The sequence below is a fragment of the Oncorhynchus clarkii genome, chromosome 10 (genome assembly GCF_045791955.1).
Source record: "Oncorhynchus clarkii lewisi isolate Uvic-CL-2024 chromosome 10, UVic_Ocla_1.0, whole genome shotgun sequence".
NCBI lineage: Eukaryota > Metazoa > Chordata > Actinopteri > Salmoniformes > Salmonidae > Oncorhynchus > Oncorhynchus clarkii.
The window spans coordinates 59,544,667-59,560,712 of NC_092156.1; the positions used below are offsets into that span (position 1 = coordinate 59,544,667).

At 45.3% G+C, this 16,046-nt stretch overlaps 1 protein-coding gene across 3 annotated transcripts in view; it reads left to right on the forward strand.

Moving 5' to 3' along the window:
• The window catches only part of LOC139418853 (NACHT, LRR and PYD domains-containing protein 3-like), a 47,680-nt gene extending 32,112 nt beyond the window's left edge, over positions 1-15,568 (forward strand). For 2 of the 3 annotated variants that reach the window (XM_071168607.1, XM_071168606.1), the window contains exons 10-13: positions 11,039-11,212; positions 11,379-11,552; positions 11,667-11,713; positions 13,038-13,699. In XM_071168607.1, coding sequence (XP_071024708.1) covers positions 11,039-11,212; positions 11,379-11,552; positions 11,667-11,713; positions 13,038-13,564 — 922 coding nt within the window. In that variant the 3' untranslated portion in view covers positions 13,565-13,699. Of the gene's footprint in view, positions 1-11,038; positions 11,213-11,378; positions 11,553-11,666; positions 11,714-13,037; positions 13,700-15,513 lie in introns of those variants that run through there. The other variant, XM_071168608.1, reaches the window with a different exon arrangement.
• Positions 15,569-16,046: the final 478 nt, after the last annotated feature.

Sequence of the window (16,046 nt, forward strand, 5' to 3'; positions counted from 1 at the left end):
CCCCACTTAGCCAGCACTGGGCTGCATCATGTTAGCTCCCCACTTAGCCAGCACTGGGCTGTATCATGTTAGCTCCCCACTTAGCCAGCACTGGGCTGCATCATGTTATCTCCCCACTTAGCCAGCACTGGGCTGCATCATGTTAGCTCCCCACTTAGCCTGCACTGTGCTGCATCAAGTTGGCTCCCCACTTAGCCAGCACTGGGCTGCATCAAGTTAGCTCCCCACTTAGCCTGCACTGTGCTGTATCATGTTAGCTCCCCACTTAGCCAGCACTGGGTTGCATCATGTTAGCTCCCCACTTAGCCTGCACTGGGCTGCATCAAGTTAGCTCCCCACTTAGCCTGCACTGGGCTGCATCATGTTAGCTCCCCACTTAGCCTGCACTGTGCTGCATCATGTTAGCTCCCCACTTAGCCTGCACTGTGCTGCATCATGTTAGCTCCCCACTTAGCCAGCACTGGGCTGCATCATGTTAGCTCCCCACTTAACCTGCATCATGTTAGCTCCCCACTTAGCCAGCACTGGGCTGCATCATGTTAGCTCCCCACTTAGCCAGCACTGGGCTGCATCATGTTAGCTCCCCACTTAGCCAGCACTGGGCTGTATCATGTTAGCTCCCCACTTAGCCAGCACTGGGCTGCATCATGTTATCTCCCCACTTAGCCAGCACTGGGCTGCATCATGTTAGCTCCCCACTTAGCCTGCACTGTGCTGCATCAAGTTGGCTCCCCACTTAGCCAGCACTGGGCTGCATCAAGTTAGCTCCCCACTTAGCCTGCACTGTGCTGTAACATGTTAGCTCCCCACTTAGCCAGCACTGGGTTGCATCATGTTAGCTCCCCACTTAGCCTGCACTGGGCTGCATCAAGTTAGCTCCCCACTTAGCCTGCACTGGGCTGCATCATGTTAGCTCCCCACTTAGCCAGCACTGGGCTGCATCATGTTAGCTCCCCACTTAACCTGCATCATGTTAGCTACCCACTTAACCTTCACTGGACTGCATTATGTTAGCTCCCCACTTAGCCAGCACTGGGCTGCATCATGTTAGCTACCCACTTAAACTGCACTGGGCTGCATCATGTTAGCTCCCCACTTAGCCAGCACTGGGCTGCATCATGTTAGCTCCCCACTTAGCCAGCACTGGGCTGCATCATGTTAGCTCCCCACTTAGCCAGCACTGGGCTGTATCATGTTAGCTCCCCACTTAGCCAGCACTGGGCTGCATCATGTTATCTCCCCACTTAAACTGCACTGGGCTGCATCATGTTAGCTCCCCACTTAGCCAGCACTGGGCTGCATCATGTTAGCTCCCCACTTAGCCAGCACTGGGCTGCATCATGTTAGCTCCCCACTTAGCCAGCACTGGGCTGTATCATGTTAGCTCCCCACTTAGCCAGCACTGGGCTGCATCATGTTATCTCCCCACTTAGCCAGCACTGGGCTGCATCATGTTAGCTCCCCACTTAGCCAGCACTGGGCTGCATCATGTTAGCTCGCCACTTAACCTGCATCATGTTAGCTACCCACTTAACCTTCACTGGACTGCATCATGTTAGCTCCCCACTTAGCCAGCACTGGGCTGCATCATGTTAGCTACCCACTTAACCTGCACTGTGCTGTATCAAGTTAGCTCCCCACTTAGCCTGCACTGTGCTGCATCATGTTAGCTCCCCACTTAGCCAGCACTGGGCTGCATCATGTTAGCTCCGCACTTAGCCAGCACTGGGCTGCATCATGTTAGCTCCCCACTTAGCCAGCACTGGGCTGCATCATGTTAGCTCCCCACTTAACCTGCATCATGTTAGCTACCCACTTAACCTTCACTGGACTGCATCATGTTAGCTCCCCACTTAGCCAGCACTGGGCTGCATCATGTTAGCTACCCACTTAACCTGCACTGGGCTGCATCATGTTATCTCCCCACTTAGCCAGCACTGGGCTGCATCATGTTAGCTCCCCACTTAGCCTTCACTGTGCTGCATCAAGTTCGCTCCCCACTTAGCCAGCACTGGGCTGCATCAAGTTAGCTCCCCACTTAGCCTGCACTGTGCTGTATCATGTTAGCTCCCCACTTAGCCTGCATTGGGCTGCATCAAGTTAGCTCCCCACTTAGCCTGCACTGTGCTGCATCATGTTAGCTCCCCACTTAGCCAGCACTGGGCTGCATCATGTTAGCTCCGCACTTAGCCAGCACTGGGCTGCATTATGTTAGCTCCCCACTTAGCCAGCACTGGGCTGCATCATGTTAGCTCCCCACTTAACCTGCATCATGTTAGCTACCCACTTAACCTTCACTGGACTGCATCATGTTAGCTCCCCACTTAGCCAGCACTGGGCTGCATCATGTTATCTCCCCACTTAGCCAGCACTGGGCTGCATCATGTTAGCTCCCCACTTAGCCTGCACTGTGCTGCATCAAGTTGGCTCCCCACTTAGCCTGCACTGTGCTGTATCATGTTAGCTCCCCACTTAGCCAGCACTGGGTTGCATCATGTTAGCTCCCCACTTAGCCTGCACTGGGCTGCATCAAGTTAGCTCCCCACTTAGCCTGCACTGTGCTGCATCATGTTAGCTACCCACTTAACCTGCACTGGGCTGCATCATGTTAGCTCCCCACTTAGCCAGCACTGGGCTGCATCATGTTAGCTACCCACTTAACCTGCACTGTGCTGTATCAAGTTAGCTCCCCACTTAGCCTGCACTGTGCTGCATCATGTTAGCTCCCCACTTAGCCAGCACTGGGCTGCATCATGTTAGCTCCGCACTTAGCCAGCACTGGGCTGCATCATGTTAGCTCCCCACTTAGCCAGCACTGGGCTGCATCATGTTAGCTCCCCACTTAGCCAGCACTGGACTGCATCATGTTAGCTCCCCACTTAGCCAGCACTGGGCTGCATCATGTTAGCTACCCACTTAACCTGCACTGGGCTGCATCATGTTATCTCCCCACTTAGCCAGCACTGGGCTGCATCATGTTAGCTCCCCACTTAGCCAGCACTGGGCTGCATCATGTTAGCTCCGCACTTAGCCAGCACTGGGCTGCATCATGTTAGCTCCCCACTTAGCCAGCACTGGGCTGCATCATGTTAGCTCCCCACTTAACCTGCATCATGTTAGCTACCCACTTAACCTTCACTGGACTGCATCATGTTAGCTCCCCACTTAGCCAGCACTGGGCTGCATCATGTTAGCTACCCACTTAACCTGCACTGGGCTGCATCATGTTATCTCCCCACTTAGCCAGCACTGGGCTGCATCATGTTAGCTCCCCACTTAGCCTTCACTGTGCTGCATCAAGTTGGCTCCCCACTTAGCCAGCACTGGGCTGCATCAAGTTAGCTCCCCACTTAGCCTGCACTGTGCTGTATCATGTTAGCTCCCCACTTAGCCTGCATTGGGCTGCATCAAGTTAGCTCCCCACTTAGCCTGCACTGTGCTGCATCATGTTAGCTCCCCACTTAGCCAGCACTGGGCTGCATCATGTTAGCTCCGCACTTAGCCAGCACTGGGCTGCATTATGTTAGCTCCCCACTTAGCCAGCACTGGGCTGCATCATGTTAGCTCCCCACTTAACCTGCATCATGTTAGCTACCCACTTAACCTTCACTGGACTGCATCATGTTAGCTCCCCACTTAGCCAGCACTGGGCTGCATCATGTTAGCTACCCACTTAACCTGCACTGGGCTGCATCATGTTAGCTCCCCACTTAGCCAGCACTGGGCTGTATCATGTTAGCTCCCCACTTAGCCAGCACTGGGCTGCATCATGTTATCTCCCCACTTAGCCAGCACTGGGCTGCATCATGTTAGCTCCCCACTTAGCCTGCACTGTGCTGCATCAAGTTGGCTCCCCACTTAGCCTGCACTGTGCTGTATCATGTTAGCTCCCCACTTAGCCAGCACTGGGTTGCATCATGTTAGCTCCCCACTTAGCCTGCACTGGGCTGCATCAAGTTAGCTCCCCACTTAGCCTGCACTGTGCTGCATCATGTTAGCTACCCACTTAACCTGCACTGGGCTGCATCATGTTAGCTCCCCACTTAGCCAGCACTGGGCTGCATCATGTTAGCTCCCCACTTAGCCAGCACTGGGCTGCATCACGTTAGCTCCCCACTTAGCCAGCACTGGGCTGCATCATGTTAGCTCCCCACTTAGCCAGCACTGGGCTGCATCATGTTAGCTCCCCACTTAGCCAGCACTGGGCTGCATCATGTTAGCTACCCACTTAGCCTGCACTGGGCTGCATCAAGTTAGCTCCCCACTTAGCCTGCACTGTGCTGCATCATGTTAGCTACCCACTTAACCTGCACTGGGCTGCATCATGTTAGCTCCCCACTTAGCCAGCACTGGGCTGCATCATGTTAGCTCCCCACTTAGCCAGCACTGGGCTGCATCACGTTAGCTCCCCACTTAGCCAGCACTGGGCTGCATCATGTTAGCTCCCCACTTAGCCAGCACTGGGCTGCATCATGTTAGCTCCCCACTTAGCCAGCACTGGGCTGCATCATGTTAGCTACCCACTTAACCTTCACTGGACTGCATCATGTTAGCTCCCCACTTAGCCAGCACTGGGCTGTATCATGTTAGCTCCCCACTTAGCCAGCACTGGGCTGCATCATGTTAGCTCCCCATTCATGCTGCTCAGAAAACACACTTGAATAATGCAACACGGCATTGAAACTATTCTTCACCAGAGATGTGGACTCAAATGCTACTCGAGTCACAAATTTTGCAACTTGAGACTTGACTTGGTAAAAAGAGGAAACATTTGCCACTGGACTTCGACTTGAGCATCTATTATGCGTGACTTAACTTGGACTTCATCTGAATGACAATGTAGGCCTGTTTGACCTTCATATCGGAGTGCTGCAGGTTCTGTGCGTTCTGTTCTGTGCCTTGACCAATCAGATTCACTGAAATCACAGGTCCTGCAGGCTGGACACAAAGCAAGTCTTCTAGCAAAGCGCAAAGCGTGTGCCCCTCTCCACTGTCCTCCGGTATTCATTTAGCAAACTTGATAACACATCACAGACACAAGAAAGAACTCTTCACAGAAATGTTGCAGCAGCCTACACCTGAGCAATATGGGAATGTGATTTTCTTCAGCTGCAGGCTACAGCTCCCTGTCCCTTCTTGCGCTCTGGCCGGGGTAAACAAAGTGGGAATGTTATGTTTATAGCCTGTTTATAGCCCATTTATCTGTGTTAGGAGAAAATGTGAACGAGATCAAATTTGGTTTAGTCTATATTCAAACTTGGGCTGGCTAGGCCTCCTTGACTTTTTCAATCCAAAATTGTTAACTGAAATTAATCAAACACAATACTGATCACATAGACTGTGTGAGTTACTTTTTAATTACATATGCAAAGGCTCGGCCCTCTTAGTTCTATTGTCCAACTGCAATGGTTGTCTCCGTGTCTGTGTGAAGGAAACCCCTGTTAGCCTAGTTTTAAAATATAATTCATATGAACAAGTACAAGGTTGCTACAGTTTGACATCGTCCCTAGGGCCAGAGGTTTTTGCAGATTATTTTTTTTAAACCATGTGACCTGATTAGAAAATCTCTGGTCCCACTCCCATCATTGCCCATAGAGAAAAAAAAAAGTTTTTACAACTGATGAACTGTTGCATTCGGTTTCAAGGACTATGTGGTAGTGGGGAAAAAAATGGTTGCATTCGGTTTCAAGGACTATGTGGTAGTGGGAAAAAATGGTTGCATTCGGTTTCAAGGACTTTGGTAGTGGGAAAAAATGGTTGCATTTGGTTTCAAGGACTATGTGGTAGAGGGAAAAAATGGTTGCATTCGGTTTCAAGGACTATGTGGTAGTGGGAAAAATGGTTGCATTCGGTTTCAAGGACTATGTGGTAGAGGGAAAAAATGGTTGCATTCGGTTTCAAGGACTACGTGGTAGTGGAAAAAACTGGTTGCATTCGGTTTCAAGGACTATGTGGTAGAGGGAAAAAATGGTTGCATTCGGTTTCAAGGACTATGTGGTAGTGGGGAAAAATGGTTGCATTCGGTTTCAAGGACTATGTGGTAGTGGGAAAAACTGGTTCCAGTTTGTAAAACATGTGGGTCTAAAAACCCACTGATGCATTGCAATTTGAAAGAAATTGGCATAAAACACTTAACCATTGACTTGAGGACTCGAAACCCAAAATTGGGGACTTGACTCGACCTGAGCTGTGGAACTTAGGACTTTACCATTATTACATGGGACTTGACTCGAGACTCGAGGGTTAAGACTTGAGACTTGCTTAGGACTTGCAAATTGTGACTTGGTCCCATCTTTTAACTACTGTTTGCAAAACAATGTCCATACACAGTACAGACTAGAACACTTTACAATGCAAGGAGATACTGGTAGATTCCAGCTTTTGTAGGCTAACTTTCCTTGCTCGCTTACAGCTGACGGACGATAAGATCAATTCACTACCTTAGTACTTTGTTTTTGATAATCGATAAAGCTAAATATGCTGATTTCAAAGGTGATTGCCACCAAAAGTTTATTAATTTACTTCATCTCACTTCTCTCCCAAATATGATCTATTGCCTCAGCGGACTGTGTGTGTGTGTGTGTGTGTGTGTGTGTGTGTGTGTGTGTGTGTGTGTGTGTGTGTGTGTGTGTGTGTGTGTGTGTGTGTGTGTGTGTGTGTGTGTGTGTGTGTGTGTGTGTGTGTGTGTGTGTGTGTGTGTGTGTGTGTGTGTGTGTGTGTGTGTGTGAGAGAGAGAATAGGGCACGTTTTGCCTCGTCCCAAATGGAACGGAAACAGATTGTTTGTCATCTGTAGCCCCATGCTATCAGCCAAAGCAAGCTCAACTCCTATTGCACACACTCCTATTGAATATGCATTCACCTGCATTGTGAATAGGTCTAGGCTACATCTTGATTTACCCAGTTTATCAATAGAGGTTTACCATTCAAATAAATTATCACCATTTTGTTGTTACGTAATTAGATTGTTTTTTACCAAAGTCAAATTGATTGGATGATCGATTCGTTAATGCACGCAGGGCTGTCTCTGAAAAATGTTGATGTAAACATTTTCAAATGTAATGATATTGGACTCAAAAGATGCCCAACGATTGAACAGAGTTTATCTGTCTGGATCAAGTGCCATTCTGTGACTTTGGCTAATGTGCCTTCTTTTTTTGCCATGGAATCGTGATGGTATCGAGTGTGGTGATACTAGACCTGGTATCGGTAATCGAAGCCAGAATTCTGGTATCATGACAACACTAGTTAGGGCTGCGCAATTAATCTAATTCACATCAAAATTGCAATATTGACATGTGCAATATCCATATCGCAATATTTTGAAACAGCTGCATGTAACGTCCATTTTTATAGTTTACTCTGTTTGTCGTCTCTCTCCCTCTCGCCTCTTGCAGCTGCTTCCCACACACATAAAGACTCCTCCCCACTTTTAGATATAAGTTTGCATGCTGTTCTGTTAATTCAAATGCAGTCAACCGATTGCTCCAAACAAGAACGATGCTGCTTTAAAAAACTGCTACTTAATATACATTTCTGTGATTGAAAAAAATTTGCAGAAGTGTAACAATGTATTCTATATCGCAAATCAAATCGCAATTACATTTTCTGCCCATATCATGCAGTCCAAGCGTGTTTCTTTTGCTCTTTCTTTAGTATATATATATATATATATATATATATACAGTGCCTTGCGAAAGTATTCAGCCCCCTTGAACTTTGCGACCTTTTGCCACATTTCAGGCTTCAAACATAAAGATATAAAACTGTATTTTTTTGTGAAGAATCAACAACAAGTGGGACACAATCATGAAGTGGAACGACATTTATTGGATATTTCAAACTTTTTTAACAAATCAAAAACTGAAAAATTGGGCGTGCAAAATTATTCAGCCCCTTTACTTTCAGTGCAGCAAACTCTCTCCAGAAGTTCAGTGAGGATCTCTGAATGATCCAATGTTGACCTAAATGACTAATGATGATAAATACAATCCACCTGTGTGTAATCAAGTCTCTGTATAAATGCACCTGCACTGTGATAGTCTCAGAGGTCCGTTAAAAGCGCAGAGAGCATCACGAAGAACAAGGAACACACCAGGCAGGTCCGAGATACTGTTGTGAAGAAGTTTAAAGCCGGATTTGGATACAAAAAGATTTCCCAAGCTTTAAACATCCCAAGGAGCACTCTGCAAGCGATAATATTGAAATGGAAGGAGTATCAGACCACTGCAAATCTACCAAGACCTGGCCGTCCCTCTAAACTTTCAGCTCATACAAGGAGAAGACTGATCAGAGATGCAGCCAAGAGGCCCATGATCACTCTGGATGAACTGCAGAGATCTACAGCTGAGGTGGGAGACTCTGTCCATAGGACAACAATCAGTCGTATATTGCACAAATCTGGCCTTTATGGAAGAGTGGCAAGAAGAAAGCCATTTCTTAAAGATATCCATAAAATGTGTCGTTTAAAATTTGCCACAAGCCACCTGGGAGACACACCAAACATGTGGAAGAAGGTGCTCTGGTCAGATGAAACCAAAATTGAACCTTTTGGCAACAATGCAAAACGTTATGTTTGGCGTAAAAGCAACACAGCTCATCACCCTGAACACACCATCCCCACTGTCAAACATGGTGGTGGCAGCATCATGGTTTGGGCCTGCTTTTCTTCAGCAGGGACAGGGAAGATGGTTAAAATTGATGGGAAGATGGATGGAGCCAAATACAGGACCATTCTGGAAGAAAACCTGATGGAGTCTGCAAAAGACCTGAGACTGGGACGGAGATTTGTCTTCCAACAAGACAATGATCCAAAACATAAAGCAAAATCTACAATGGAATGGTTCAAAAATAAACATATCCAGGTGTTAGAATGGCCAAGTCAAAGTCCAGACCTGAATCCAATCGAGAATCTGTGGAAAGAACTGAAAACTGCTGTTCACAAATGCTCTCCATCCAACCTCACTGAGCTCGAGCTGTTTTGCAAGGAGGAATGGGAAAAAATGTCAGTCTCTCGATGTGCAAAACTGATAGAGACATACCCCAAGCGACTTACAGCTGTAATCGCAGCAAAAGGTGGCGCTACAAAGTATTAACTTAAGGGGGCTGAATAATTTTGCACGCCCAATTTTTCAGTTTTTGATTTGTTAAAAAAGTTTGAAATATCCAATAAATGTCGTTCCACTTCATGATTGTGTCCCACTTGTTGTTGATTCTTCACAAAAAAATACAGTTCTTATGTTTATGTTTGAAACCTGAAATGTGGCAAAAGGTCGCAAAGTTCAAGGGGGCCGAATACTTTCGCAAGGCACTGTATGTATATATATATATATATATATATATACACACACATATACATACACACATATACACACACACACACACACACACACACACACAGTGCAGTCAGAATGTATTCAGACCCTTTCCCTTTATCCACATTTTATTATGTTACAGCCTTATTCTAAAATCGATTAAATAGATTTTTCCCCCTCATCAATCTACACACAACACCCCATAATGACAAAGCAAAAACAGGATTTTAGAAATTTTTGCAAATGTATTACAAATAAAAAAACTAAATATTCAGACCCTTTATTCAGTACTTTGTTGAGGAACCTTTGGCAGCGATTACAGCCTCGAGACTTTGGTATGACACTACAAGCTTGGCACACCTGTATTTGGGGAGTTTCTCCCATTCTTCTCTGCAGGTCCTCTCAGGCTCTGTCAGGTTGGATGTGGAGTGTCACTGCACAGCTATTTTCAGGTCTCTCCAGAGATGTTAGATTGGGCTCTGGCTGGGCCACTCAAAGACATTCAGAGACTTGTCCGGAAGCCACTCCTGCGTTGTCTTGGCTGTGTGCTTAGGTTCATTGTTCTGTTGGAAGGTGAACCTTTGCCCCAGTCTGAGGTCCTGAGCGCTCTGGAGCAGGCTTTCATCAAGGATCTCTCTGTACTTTGCTCTGTTAAACATCCCCACAGCATGATGCTGCCTCCATGCTTCACCTTAGGGTGGTGCCAGGTTTCCTCCAGACGTGACGCTTGGCATTCAGGCCAAAGAGTTCAATCTTGGTTTCATCAGACCAGAGCATTTTGTTTCTCATGGTCTGAGAATCCTTTAGGTACCTTTTGGCAAACTCCAAGCAGACTGTCATGTGCCTTTTACTGAGGAGTGGCTTCTGTCTGGTCACTCTACCATAAAGACCTGAAGTGCTGAGAGATGGTTGTCCTTCTGGAAGGTTTTGCCATCTCCACAGAGGAACTCTGGCGCTCTGTCAGAGTGACCATCGGGTTCTTGGTCACTTCCCTGACCAAGGCCCTTCTCCCCCGATTGCTCAGTGGTTCCAAACTTCTTATATTTTAGAATAATGGAGGCCATTGTGTTCTTGGGGACCTTCAATGCTGCAAAAATGTTTTGGTACCCTTCCCCAGATCTGTGCCTTGACACAATACTGTCTCAGAGCTCTACGGACAATTCCTTCGACCTTGTGGCTTGGTTTTTGTTCTGATATGCACTGTCAACTGTGGGACCTTATATAGACAGGTATGTGCCTTTCCAAATCATGTCCAATTAATTGAATTTACCACAGGTGGACTCCAATCATAGAAACAACACAAGGATGATCAATGGAAACAGGATGCACCTGAGCTGAATTTCAATTCTCATAGCAAAGGGTCTGAATACTTATGGAAATAAATGTTTTTGATACATTTGCAAACATTTCTATTAAAAAAAACTGTTTTTGCATTGTCATTATGGGGTATTGTGTGTAGATTGAGGAAAGTTTTTATTTAATCCATTGTAGAATAAGGCTGTTATTGTAACAAAATGTGGATAAAGGGAAGGGGTCTGAATACATTCCGAATGCAACGTGTGTGTGTGTGTGTGTGTGTGTGTGTGTGTGTGTGTGTGTGTGTGTGTGTGTGTGTGTGTGTGTGTGTGTGTGTGTGTGTGTGTGTGTGTGTGTGTGTGGTGTGTGTGTTTATCTGTAATTATCATGAATCCATCCTCAACATACTCTTGTGAACCCATGCTGCAGCCTAAGTCAGTGTGGTCTGACAGAGGGTTGCTGTTCATATCTGGCCTCAGTCCTGAGTGCACCCAACTCACAACTGAAACAACTGGAGCTGAGAGACAACAACCTGCAGGACTCAGGAGTTACACTGCTTTCTGATGGCCTGGCGGATCCAAACTGTGAACTGCAGACACTAGGGTAAGTACAGCTGTTTAAAGAAGAACAATGTTGTGAATTATTTATGTTGTCATTATTGTCTGTCAAAGTCTGGTTTTGTTTGTGTCATGGACAAACGTATACTGTAGATGCCACGTGGTAGATCATTACACCAACCTAGACCGCTGTTGTGTCTGTCCCTCTGTAGACTGTCTGGCTGTGAAGTCACAGGGGAGGGCTGTGCTGCTCTGGCTTCTGCTCTGAGGTCAAACCCCTCCCACCTGAGAGAGCTGGACCTGAGCTACAATCACCCAGGAGACTCTGCAGGGGGACTGCTTTCAGCTGGTAAAGGGGATCCCAGATGCAAACTGATGAAGCTGAAGTAAGAAAACAATTATGCAGACAGTAAGACCTGGTAGTGTGAGGAGCTTTTCTATCACGAGTACGCGTGTGTGTTCCTTGTTACGTAATCACCGTGTTGTTGTTTTTACTACAGTGTGGATCACGGTGCAGAGTGCAGGCTGGTATCCGGGCTGAGAAAATGTAAGTCCCTTCAATTGTAATCAACTGCATCTTCAGAACTACAGATGTAGTAACTAATGCATACTTCCACGTACAAAATAACATTATATACGATTTCGTTTTTTCCGGCGTTGAACAAACAATTGACCTATTTTTTTATATCACATTCAGTATGTCTTACCAGTGTAAGAGATCTTAATTGAAGGGGCAATGTGCAGTTCAAACGACAGCAAGGTGGTAACCCCACCACCGTTTTTTGGTAAACAGCTGAGGGATGGGGCAAGGTGGTAACCCCACCACCGTTTTTTGGTAAACAGCTGAGGGATGGGGCAAGGTGGTAACCCCACCACCGTTTTTTGGTAAACAGCTGAGGGATGGGGCAAGGTGGTAACCCCACCACCGTTTTTTGGTAAACAGCTGAGGGATGGGGCAAGGTGGTAACCCCACCACCGTTTTTTGGTAAACAGCTGAGGGATGGGGCTGGAGAAATTGAACCACTTTCAAATTCATAGAGCCGTGGGTGCAAGGACTGACAATCAATGAGATCAAAGTTATAGTTTGAACCATGTTTTGAGGCTATACAGTGTTTGTTCACAAACATTGGAGTAAAACAAGCTTATATTTTGGGTTCTGATGGGGTACGACCATTGAACTAAGCTCACGAGTCATTTATTAGTTATATTCTTCAAGAATCAATGGATATAAAATATACACTGAGTATACCAAACATTAGGAACACTTTCCTAATATTGAGTTGGCCAACATACACAATCCATGTCTCAAGGCTTAAAAATCCTTCTTTAATCTGTCTCCTCCCCTTCATCTACACTGACTGAAGTGGGTTTAACAGGTGACATCAATACGGGATCATAGCTTTCAGCTGGATTCACCTAGGTCAGTCTGTCGTGGAAAGAACAGGTGTTCTTAATGTTTTGTACACTCTGTGTATATCGCTAACTTAAAAGTCCAAAGATGTATGTAGCGACTGCAGATTGCCCCTTTAACCATACCAGTGTTATACATGCGGTAGAACCTCAAAGAACTCTGGTTCTGGATTTACCTCAAACCCTGAGGTAAAAAATAGCTCTTGAGGTCATCGGGGGTAAAAAAAAAAAAACTGATTGTCAAAAACTATACAAAGTTTCCAGCCAGTAGGAGGGTGTTTGCCTGCTCTCCGTGTTACTGCAAAAAATAAATAATTTTTAAAAAATACTTTTGATTACATCATTGAGAATAATTCACTTAGTTTGACTACAGAACATAGAAAATGACTCGTTTCACTTATGTCGACACTGGTAGGGTGCTGGAGATAATGAATATGATCACGTGTCCCCATTGTCTACAGATGCCTGTCAGCTCACCATGGACCCAAACACAGCAAACGCACACCTGTTACTCTCTGAGGAGAACAGGAAGGTGACACGGGTGGACAAGGAGCAGCATTACGAAGACCATCCAGACAGATTTAAATGGCATCCCCAAGTTCTCTGCAGAGAAGGCCTATCTGGATCTCGATATTACTGGGAGGTGATGTGGGATTGTGGAGAGCCTGACATTGGAGTGACTTACAAAGGAATGAGTCGGATGGGATGGGGGTCTGACAGTTGGATTGGACAAAATACCAAGTCCTGGAGTTTGAACTGCGCTGGTGAAGGTTACTATTACTTTTACAATGCGGGAGGCAATATCACATTCTTCCGTGGTCCTGTTTTGCACAGAGTTGGTGTGTATCTTGACTGGCCTGCTGGTACTTTGTCCTTCTATAGTGTGTCCTTTGGTAAACAGAAACACCTTCACACATTCTACACCACATTCACTGAACCCCTCTATCCTGGGTTTTGGATATACCCACACTCTTCCTTGTCTACATAAGTAGGGGTGCTGCAGCTATCCCTGAAAATTGTTAATAATTTTCCAAAAATGTACAGTGTATAAATACAAATATTTTCCCCTAAATGATATTACTCCTGTCTGAACAGACCAATAAAACTCATTAAAAATACTGAACCAGAGAGCAAAAATCTGAGAATTAGTAGCATCTAGAAAGTTAGCTGTGGATTTTATCGTAAGCACTTCCAGTCAGGAAGGCTGCAGCACATGCAGCAAATATAGAACTTGTTATGGGGCGGCAGGTAGCCTAGTGGTTAGAGCGTTGGGCCAGTAACCGAAATGTTGCTAGATCAAATCCCTGAGCTGACAAGGTAAAAATCTGTCCTTCTGCCCCTGAACAAGGCAGTTAACCCACTGTTCCTAGGTGGTCAATTGTAAATAAGAATTTGTTCTTAACTGACTTGCCTAGTTAAATAAAGGTCACATAAAAAAATGACGTTGTGGTCATGTTGTCAATGGGAACTGCCATCTGTGGATTGTAATTCTATGGTTGGTTGCGGCTGTCAGTTTGCCTTAAACACTATTTCTGAAGGAACAGCACTGTTTTTCAAAGTAGCTTATCTTGAGATAAGATAATTGCAGTGTTTCCCAAACTTGGGGGTCGCCTGACTATAAAATTGCACTTTGTTCATAGAACCGGGGTTACCTGAGTAACCTCATGTAGTCACAAAATATGTTTTTTATTTTTTTATTCCTAAATGTCGATCTAACTTAACGGTTTAAGCTACAAAACATTATGACCCCATCACTGAAAGCTAATACTCTCAGGCACACATACACACACACAAAGGTATGTGGACACCCCTTCAAATTTTGTGATTTGGCTAGTTTAGCCACACCCGTTGCTGACAGGTGTATACAATCATGCACAGCCATGCAATCTTCATAGACAAACATTGGCAGTAGAATGGCCTTACTGAAGAGCTCAGTGACTTTCAACGTGGCATCGTCATAGGATGCCAAACAAGTCAGTTCGTCAAATTTCTGCACCGCTTGAGTTGTCCAGGTCAACTGTAAGTGCTGTTATTTTGAAGGCGAAATGTCGAGGAGCAACAATGGCGCAGGCATAAGGTGGTAGGCCCCACAAGCTCACAGAATAGGACCGCTGAGTGATGAAGTGCCTAGCACGTAAAAATGGTCTGTCCTCGGTTGCAGCACTCACTACCAAGATCCAAACTGCCTCTGGAAGCAATGTCATCACAAGAACTGTTCGTTGGGAACTTCATGGAATGGGTTCCATTGCCGAACAGCCGCGCACACAAGCCTAAGATCACCATGCGCAATGCCAAGCATCGGCTGGTGTGCTGTAAAGCTCGCCGCCATTGGACTCTGGATCAGTGGAAATGCGTTCTCTGGAGTGATAAATCACACTTCACCATCTGGCAGTCCGATGGATGAATCTGGGTTTGGCGGATGCCAGGAGAACGCTACCTGCCTTAATGCATAGTACCAACTTTAACAGTTTTGTGGAGGAGGAATAATGGTCTGGAGCTGTTTTTCATGGTTTGGGCTGGACAGTCTCATAGCAATACCTTGTCATTATGGGGTAGTGTGTGTAGATTGATGAGGAAAATGTTTTATTTCATCCATTTTAGAATAAGGCTGTATAGTAACAAAGTGGGAAAAGTGAAGGGGTCTGAATACTTTCTGAATGCACCAGGGTGGCTACCTTGAAGAATCTCAAATCTCAAATATATTTGGATTTGTTTAAACTTTTTTGGTTCCTACATGATTCCATGTGTGTTATTTCATAGTCTTCACTATTATTCTACAATGTAAAAAATAAAGAAAAACCTTGAGTAGGTGTTCTAAAGCTTTTGACCGGTTGTGTGTGTGTGTGTATGTTTGTGTGTAAATATATATATATATATATATACACACACACACTATGTGTACAAAACAAAGTAACACCTGCTCTTTCCATGAAATAGACTGACCAGATGAATCCAGGTGGAAGCTATGATCCCTTATTGATGTCACTTGTTAAATCCTCTTCAACCAGAGTAGATGAAGTGGAGAAGACCGGTTATAGAAGGATGTCTAAGCCGTGAGACAATTGACATGGATTGTGTACGTGCCATGCAGAAGGTGAAAGCTAGTGCAACTACATTAGGAAGGTGTTCCTAATGTTTTGTGCACTCAGTGTATATATTCCTCTTAATGTTGTACAATCTAGATTGTATGTTTGTCCATTGGCCTGGGCTATTGGTTTGCATTCAAGTCCAGGTTGTTTTTATTGCTCTGTTTCACTGTCAGAGTAGCCACTCATTTCAGTGAAGCTTTTTTATCATGTAAATTACATAGAATTGCTTTTTTTTTTTATATAGCTGATTTTTTTGTGGAAATCCTAAAAAAAAAAACTCTGCTCAACTGTATGCCACTATGCAAATGTGATTATAGATGCATGGAATGCTCCCCCCCCCCCCCCTTGAGTTTTTTTATTTCCATTATAATAAATCATTCC